Source organism: Chiloscyllium plagiosum, chromosome 11 (assembly GCF_004010195.1).
Source record: "Chiloscyllium plagiosum isolate BGI_BamShark_2017 chromosome 11, ASM401019v2, whole genome shotgun sequence".
In the NCBI taxonomy this organism is placed as follows: Eukaryota; Metazoa; Chordata; class Chondrichthyes; order Orectolobiformes; family Hemiscylliidae; genus Chiloscyllium; species Chiloscyllium plagiosum.
In genome coordinates, this window is record NC_057720.1 from 24,486,957 (window position 1) to 24,496,427 (window position 9,471).

The 9,471-nt window shown below is 40.5% G+C and overlaps 1 protein-coding gene across 2 annotated transcripts in view; it reads left to right on the forward strand.

The window, feature by feature from the left end:
* The window catches only part of cfap57 (cilia and flagella associated protein 57), an 85,236-nt gene extending 76,304 nt beyond the window's left edge, over positions 1-8,932 (forward strand). For both annotated transcript variants that reach the window (XM_043698897.1, XM_043698898.1), the window contains 2 exons: positions 3,458-3,593; positions 8,130-8,932. In XM_043698897.1, coding sequence (XP_043554832.1) covers positions 3,458-3,593; positions 8,130-8,290 — 297 coding nt within the window. In that variant the 3' untranslated portion in view covers positions 8,291-8,932. The remainder of the gene's footprint in view (positions 1-3,457; positions 3,594-8,129) is intronic.
* The last annotated feature ends 539 nt before the right edge of the window (positions 8,933-9,471 follow it).

A 9,471-nucleotide genomic window follows, 5' to 3' on the forward strand; every position in this document is an offset into this window, starting at 1 on the left:
GAGTTTTTTTTAAAAATCAGCAGCAAATATAGAGTTAGTATGTTTTGGAGAGTGGAAGCAGAGTGCAGGTGATGAGTGATACATAAAACTAATAAAGAAAGGCCTTTTCTGTGATTGATGCAAGGGAATAGCAAAGTCATATGAGATGCAAAGTCAGAGGAGGGGTCATGAATGGGGCTGAGAAGCTTACATGAAGAGAGAGATTAAGGGATGTAAAGATAGTGAACTCAGAAGAGTGAAAAGGATGAATTACAATGAGGGATAACATCATGTAGGACAAGAAGTCACTTGGTGCAGATGTTGGGAAACAAAGCAGTAAAAATAGTTTGTTGAAAAACTGGCATGCTAATGGGACAGGACTTTAAACAAGTGTTAAAAGGAGTGGAATCAGTGATTTGCTATATGTGTCAGATTATTGCATTGATGTAGAAAGAAATGGCTGTTATTTTTACTTTACAATAATAATTTAAGCTGTTTTTGGGCCACCTCTGTAGCTTTTGTCAGTTTGAAATTATTCGATGACCTTAAGTTTCCGAATGGTTGCAATTTTGTATTTTCTATGTACAGCAGGAGGTAAAATCAAGTTTGCCCTCTCCTTAAATTTTCCATGGAAGATTCAGCATCAACATCATTATGCTGATGTACCCCTTAGGGAATCTCGAGTGATAGTCTACCTAGATCTAACCATTAATCCATACATGAATTTCATGCACCGGTTAGTGGATGCATCTAGAACAGAGAAAAGTACAGCACAGAACAGGTCTTTTGGCCCACAATGTTGTGCTGAGGTTTAATCCTAATGTAAAATATAATAACTTAATATACGCACCCCTCAACTCACTGCTCTCCATGTGCTTGTTCAGCAGTCGCTGAAATGTCCCTAATGATTCTGCTTCCATCAGAACCGCTGGCAACGCATTCCATGCATTCACAACTCTCTGCGTAAAGAACCTACCTCTGACATCTCCTCTATACCTTTCCCCTAATATCTTAAAACTATGACCCCTCGTACCCGTCAATCCTGCCCTGGGGAAGTGTCTCTGGCTATTGACTCTTTCTATTCCTCACATTATCTTGTATACCTCGATGAGGTCTCCTCTCTTCCTCCTTCTCTCCAGAGAGAAAAGTCCGAGCTCTTTCAACCTTTCTTCATAAGGCAAGCCCTCCAGTCCAGGCAGCATCCTGGTAAACCTTCTTTGCACCCTCTCCAAAGCCTCTATCTTTCCTATAGTAGGGTGACCAGAACTGGACACAATATTCCAAGTGTGGTTTCGATCCCCCTGTTAATGAAAGCCAAAACACTATATTCTTTCTTAACAACCCTATTCACTTGGGTGGCAATGTCGAGGGATCTGTGTACTTGCACACCCAGATTCCTCTGTTCCTCCATACTACCAAGAATTCTGTCTTTAATTCTATATTCAGCATTTGAGTTCGACCTTCTAAAATGCATCACTTCGCATTTATCCAGGTTGAACTCCATCTGCCATTTCTCAGCCAAGCTCTACATCCTGTCCATATCGCACTGCAGCCTGTTTGAACTCTTTCATTCTTCTGGCCCTCTTGTGACTATTCATAAATAATTACATGGAGCGATAGAGGAAAATAGGATAGAATTATATAACTTATCTGATTTACTATCTAGTTAAATTAATGATTGAAAAATTGAGTGTGATCTACTGTGGGTGTGTTATCCTTCCCATGCAGTTTTGCTGTTTGCACTGGGCCCCAGAATATTATTTACACTCAAACATAAGAAGAAAATCTGCCGGTTATACTGGACATATTCCAGTTAGAAGTTACTGTGTAGGGGCAGAGATGTGAAATAATTTAGACCTGCACTTTGAGACTGAGCTCTCATCAGTATTGTATGTAAATCAGATAGTCAGTGGGCAACAGGAACTTGGGGAAGCACTGTAAGAACCTGATCCATTTTGGTTTCAGGTCCTAAATATAACATAATCAGCAAATTGTCACTGCAAACATGGACCCTGTTATCCCTTGTTGTTTAGGAAATAGGGAGCTGGGTAAGTTGTTGAATATGATTGGCCTGCAGCAACACATTATGAAGGAGGGATATGTGGGTGAGAGAGAATGTGAATCAGCAGCAGAAACATTATCAGGGCTGTGGATAGCATTTTGGACAGCATGTTATACAATCACAAACATATTAACTGTTACTTTACAGTTCAAACCCATAAACTGCTACCTTAAGAAATTAGATTAGATTTCCTACAATTTGGAAACAAGCCCTTCGGCCCAACTAGTCCACACGGACCCTCCAAAGAGTAACCCACCCAGACCCAGCACTTAACACTATGGGCAATTTAACATGAACAATTCACCTGACCTGCACATCTTTGAACTGTGGGAGGAAACCCACACAGACACAGGGAGAATGTGCAAACTCCACACAGTTGCCCAAGGCTGGAATCGAACCTGGGATCCTGACGCTGTGAGGCAACAGTGCTAACCACTGTTCTACCACGCTGCCCCGTTCTAAACATCCAACCCACTGACAACATCTGTGTTAAATGTCCAACATCCAGGCCTTGTTGAGCAACAATTTTTGTTGTTAAATGTTAGGAAGACTTCAACAAACTTCCCATTTTGAACCTTGCCTCTAGCCACTGTCTCAATCTCAGGCAGTGCTTGCAATCTCACCAACTTATGATCCCAAGAACACCTTCTGACCTTATAGATGGAGGGAAGATATTATGAGGGAAGGCTGAGAGACTAGAGTCTGTCATTGAAAAGAAGAAGGCTAAGAGAGGATTTGATAGAGTTGATCAGAGGATTAGACAGAGTAGGCAGTGAAAGTATTTTTCTTAGGATGATGACATCAGCTTGTACGAGGGGGCATAGCTACAAATTGAGGGATTTAAGACAGATGTCAGAGACAGGTTCTTTACTCAGAGTGGTATGGGCATGGAATGCCTTGCCTGCCAATGTAGTTAACTCAGTGACATTAGGGAGTTTTAAACCACCCTTGGATAAGCACATGGATAATTTTGGGATAGTGTAGGGTGATGAGCTTAGATTAGTTCACAGGTCAGCTCAACATTGAGGGCTGAAGGGCCTGTTCTGCACTGTATTCTATGTTCTACGTTCTAGATATAATCTTTCTCAACCTTTTCAGAGATGCTATTAAAAGATTCTGTCTCTGTAATAGCTCTCATCCTGCCTTGGTCTAACTGCTGCTGAAACCATTTCCACCAATAGACATAATTATTCACATTATCCATCCTCTGTAAAATTCAGCTCAGGTGAAAAAAAGTGAGATGTTAGCAGGATGGCCTGAACGTCTACAATATTATCAGTTTATTTTGATATAAATCATAATTTGTTGAAAAGGTCATTATTAGTGATGTGACTATTATTATTATTGTGCATCATCAATACTGTTTATAAGGACTTGACCAGAAAGAAGGAATGATTGGTAACTTTCTTTTCTCAGGAAAATGTAGCTCTTATCAAGGAGATTAATGATCTGCGGCATGAGTTGAAGGTTGCTCGAATAAAGGGGCATGATCTGGAAGTAGCTCTTGGAACTCTTAAGAAGAATAAGAAACCATGTGCTGTTGAATTTAAAGGTAAAATATTTCAATGGCATCTGTAATTCACAGAGAAACAGAAAATAAAGAAGTTTAGAATATGCAGTGTGTATAATCTCGATCAACCAATCTTGGGATCTCTATTGAATTAGAAATATATCTACCAATATTCCAATAAAGGGCAGCATGGTGGCTAAGTGGTTGGCACTGCTGCCTCACAGCGCTAGAGACCTGGGTTCGATTCCACCCTCAGGCAACTGTCTGTGTGAAGTTTGTACATTCTCCCCATGTCTGTGTGGGTTTCCTGTAGATGCTCTGGTGTCATCCCACAGTTGAATGATGTGTAGTTTAAATAATTGGCTATGGGAAGTGCAGGGTTACAGGGATGGGGTGGATCTGGGTGGAGTGCTCTTTGGAGAGTCAATGTGGACTTAATGGGCCAATGGCTTGCTTCTACACTATAGGGATTCTGTTATTCTATGAATATTCAGACCAATCTTCATTTGACAGCATTGGGGTGGAATAGGAAAATGTTACTTCAAAACCCAAACCCATTGAACCTTACAAAAAGATTTAGGGTAGTTTTTCTGGCCCTGGAGCTATTGCATATCCTAGGCAAGGCAAATATAGGAAAATCACGAGCGAGGAATTCACTTCAATAAAAGACATCAAAACAACTCCCTGACTAGTAATTAAAATGAGCAGAAAATTGGACAGGCCCTGTTATGAGCTTTGGCTTCTCTGTGCCCCATTTTCCTGACTAGGAAAGTCTACCTCTGTGTGAATTTGGATTTTCTTATTTGTTTAAAATATTGGAGTTAAAATTCCATGGGAAATTATCCTAACAGTCCACTTCAATTATGTCACTTTTCAAAGTTTTCCATTCCATCCCACCAAAGTTACAACAGACTATTCGGAGAACCCTGTGAAAATTCCCTTCCATTACATCTTACAAAGACTGGCACCATGCTATTACAAACATGTACCAGTCTTTCTTTTGAAAGAGTAACTGATACAATGTACAAGGGAAGATGAGCATTCTATTCCTGAAAATTTGTTGTTAAAGGACAAAATTAGAATCAAACCCTCCATATTATTTGCATTTATTTCAAGTTCTTATTACAAACAACACTCCCAACTCACATTCACTGTCTGTGGCTATTTATAGGAGCTAAAGTAATGCCCACTTAATGCCTACTACTTGTGTAGAATTAAATGCAGTAGCTAGCAGTGGGCAGAACTATGGGCATAGGATTGGAGATAAATGCCCAAAAAGTGCAGTTAGGTCAGGAACCTGTCATCCTTTCACCCACTTTTGGGTTGATCCTCATCATAGATTCCTCCGGTATGGAAACAGGCTATTTGGCCCAACAAGCCCACACTGACCCTCCAAAGAGTATCCCACCCAGACCCATTCCCCCTAACCAATGCATCTAGCCTAGACATCCCTGAACACTATGGGCGATTTAGCATGGCCAATTCACCTAATCTGCACATCTTTGGATCATGGGAGGAAAGCCACAGAGAATGTGCAAACTTCATACAGATAGTCACCCAAGGCTGGAATCAAACCTGGGTCTCTGGCATTGTGAGGCAGCGGTGCTAACCACTAAGCTACCATGCCACCCTAGGATGGGCTTGGAGGTCAACAGGCAACTCATGTACAACTTTAAGGGAAGTAATTGAAGTATTCAAGTCATAGAGTCATAGATGTACAGCATGGAAACAGACCCTTCGGTCCAAGCCGTGAATGCCAACCAGATATCCCAACCCAATCTAGTCCCACCTGCCAACACCCGGCCCATATCCCTCCAGACTCTTCCTATTCATATACCCGTCCAAATGCCTTTTAAATGTTGCAATTGTACTAGCCTCCAAGTCATGTGAGTTTCTCAAAATGGAGAACTGTGACCACAGGGATCCGTGCTGGGACCACTGTTGTTTGTGATATACATAAATGATCTGGAGGAAGGTAGAGGTGGTCTGATTGTAGATCATGAACTTTTGTTTGACCTTGCACTTTGACTTTAACAAGTCAGCACATAAGTTCCTCGAGCTCTCTACGTTTTACCAGCTGCATGAGGTGACAGCACATAGGGTACGCTAAATTAATGAAATTGGTGTACTAGGAACACTTTAAAAACTAAAATTATTGTGTTCATGGACAGTCACAGTGAAATGCTTTCAGGATCCTTACAGGTTGAATTAAGATACTAGGTGTCAAATTCAATCTTTAGGAACTTCTTTCAAATGCCTCAAAGTATAAGCATCCCTTAGTCTTTAATTCCTTGCTGTCAGCCTTCAGTGCTACATGAGAGCAGTTTGCACAGCAGTAGGCTGGATCTCTGTTGAACAACAAGAGAACCACCACAAGCAACAGTACCAGGAACAGCAGGGCCAACAGCAGCACTATTTGCCTCATTGTGAGCCACGGCCGTTCCATGGAACAGAAGGTGTGGACTTTGAGATCCATCTCCAGAAATTAAAACCTCCAACCTGGATTATACCGTCAAAGGGTCAGCTTGCTCAATATGTTGCAAGTGTCAGTGTCTCAGGAGGTGCAGGTTTTCAAAGCAGGTTGGTGCTACCATCCACCATTCCTGGGAACAAGATTTATTTTACTGTAGTTGTCATGTTCCTATTACTGAAAGGCCACTGTTCCCTGCAGAGAATTGGGACATGGCACTTGAAAGTATAATTCCCACTCACCTTTCCTACCCTCTTGAGGTCCTAGATCTCTTGGTGCACTGTTCCTTTATTGAAGGGATCAAACTTTTGCTGCTAACCTTTTTGATCTCTTACAGATATTCTGATTTAATTGGTTGGCCTCTTTCACTCTAGGGAGCTATAAACTCATTCTGCAGCAAACCCTCCAAGAAAGAATGAGAGACCTAGGAAGCAATCTTTTCAGGTCTCCTCACCATTCCAGTTGCAACCTCATCTATCATGTATCCGCCTACTCCACCAACTTGTCTATGTCATTCTGGGTTCCACACTATCCCCCTCACCGTTTACAATTCTCCCAAGTTTTGTGTCTTCTGCAATTTTTGAAATTGCTAAGATCTTGCCAACATACCAAGATCTTGATCATTAACGTACATCAGGAAAATCAGAATCCAATACTGACCCCTGGGGAACTACATCACAAATTTTTCTCCAGCCTGAAAAATATCCATTATTCTGTTTTCTGTCACTCAGCCAATTTTGTGTACCTGCTGCTACTGACCTTTGTTTTCTATTACCTATAATGTTCCTCACATGTCTGTTGTGTGGCATAATATCAAGTAGCAAATATCAATGTCATCTGCAAACATCCTGATTATACCCACCACATGTAAGCCCAAACCATTAAAGTACACCATAGATAACAATGACCCCAGCAAAGAGACCTGTAGAAATCCAGTGGGAATAGTCTTTTACTTACACATATATCCGTCTATCATCACCCTCTTTCACAATCATTTTTGGACCCAACTTGCCACTTTTCTTTGGATCCGCTGGGTTCTTACTTACTTGGCCAGTCTGACAACTGAAAGCCTTGCTAAAGTCCATGTAGACTGCATCAAAAACATCATCTTCATCAACAATCCTTGTTACCTCCTCAAAATTTGCAAATTCAAAGTTTCCTTAACAAATCCATGCTGACTATCCCTGATTAATCCATGCCTCTCTAAGTTCAGATACATTCTGTCCTCTGAATTCTTTCTAGTAACCTCCCTATCACCTGGTGTAAGACTATCAGGCCCATAATTTCCTCACCTCTTCATTCCTCCCTCTTTTAATAATGGGACAATGTTAGTAGTCCTCCAGTCCTCTGGTTGGACTGCATTTGAAAGTTACTGCCCCTGATATCTCTTCCCTTGCCTTCATCAACTGTCCAGTGAGTTAGGAATCTATATGTTTATTCATTTTTAAAAGTTGTGAAATCCAACTTTCTCTCCAACTTTCTCCTCTCTCTCTGTATGTTAATTTCTTCTGTTGTTATTTCACAATCATCTACCCTAATGTCTAAACCTGTCTTCCATTGTGTAGACTGGTGCAAAGTATTCATTGAGGTCTGTGCCCACATCTTCTGGGTACACACACACATTACCTCTATGGTCCCTAATGGGTCTACTGTTGCCATAGTTATTCTCTTGCTCTTAAATATTTTTTTCTAAAAACAATTTAGATTTTCTTTATTTTACTGAACTACTTTCTAATGCCCTCTCTTCCTTTCCTAAGTTCCTTTTAAGATCCCCTAGAAATTGTTATACTCCTCTAGAGACTGCCATGTTGAGCCCTCAGTATCTGCCATAAGCTTCTCTTTTTTTTCCTTAATCCTGTTTATGTCTCAAGGCTGCTGTGTCACCTCCATTATGACCGTGACTATGTTTCATAAAATTATTTAATTGTTGCAATGCACTTTCCTACATCCTAAGGTTGCACTGTATCAATGCAAACGTTTTGTCTCTTTCACTCACCTCAATTCAAGGGGAAAAGACATACATTTGATTCTCTGCAAATGGTGGAAGTGTTCAGTAACTGTATATTGAATAAAGGGACAAACGTATTGGTTTTGTTTTCTTTCCCCAGACAATTGCTCTCGGAATGCAGTCACACGTCTTAATTTTGATCATGAGTCGGAACGGATAATTGAACTTCAACAACTGGAAATTAAAAGGCTTCAGGAACAAAATCAAGCAAAGGAGGATGCCTACCAGTCTGCTGGAATATTACCTGCACTTACTACCTAATTAACGTTTCAAATATGTGAGAACCTAGCACAGAATGTACATCCTTCCTTGTGTGCACACTATGAACTCTCAGCACAATTTCTAATTAATTATGCTTCATATTAAGTTAGTTTACTTTCTCCTTTCAAAAGCTGCTCATCTGCTGAATAATCCAATCTGTTTGAAAACATTGAACTCACCAATATTTAAAGGGTATCTTATTAAACTTATACAACATCTGTGTTCCATTAAAAGAAAGTTTCCCAATTAGTAGGATGCTTCACTTACTGTATTTGTTCAAATTAGATTGTTCATTTAAGCAAATTAAATCAGTAATATTAAAGTAGTTGGACCTGTGTTTAGAGAGTTTTTATTCATTTTTGATTAGAAGGTGGGGAAGGCTGATTATACTACAGACCATGTGAAATTGAAGGTGGTGTAACACAGCAAACAAATGTGAAAGTTTGGATTGATAGTTAACAACAAATTAAAGCAACTGGATGTTGCATGTGCTACTCTTTTCTGTGTTAGTGTCTGTACCTGCTCAGCAGTTCCCTCTGGTGGAATCTTTACACCTTCAAAATTTGTCTGTAGCTTATTTTGTGTGGCGACATTGTGAGCTGGATTTTCACTGCAATATAGGAAACAGTAGGAAAATCTATTTATGTGTCAGCAATCTGTCTCCAGTGGTAAATGAATAAAAATTCATTTTTCATGGGGGTTGAGCCCTTAATTGAAATGTAAATTGATTTGGGTCCAATTAATGCTAATGAGCACAGGAATGGAGATGAGTCAGTTGGAGAGGGAACTCATTCAGATGCCCACAGCTGACTGAGACTGCTGTTTGTGCCAAAATCTTTCACTGCATGACAGCAAAGTGAAATGTCACTGTGGAGCCAGGAAAGGTAGTGGCCTCGTGGTTTTATGGCTATACTGTTAATGGCGAGACCCAGGTAATATTCTGTGGACCCAGGTTTGAATCCTGTCTTGGCAGATGGCAGAATTTGAATTTAATTAAAGAAAAATCTGGTATTAAGTGTCTAATAATGTCCATCATCAAGATAAGCTCATCTGGGTCACTAACATCTTTGAGGGAAGGAAAATGTCTGGCCTGGTCTGGCCTTCATGTGACTCCACAGCAATGTGGTGGACACTTAACTGCGCTCTGGGCCATTAGGGATGGACAATAAATGCTGGCCTAG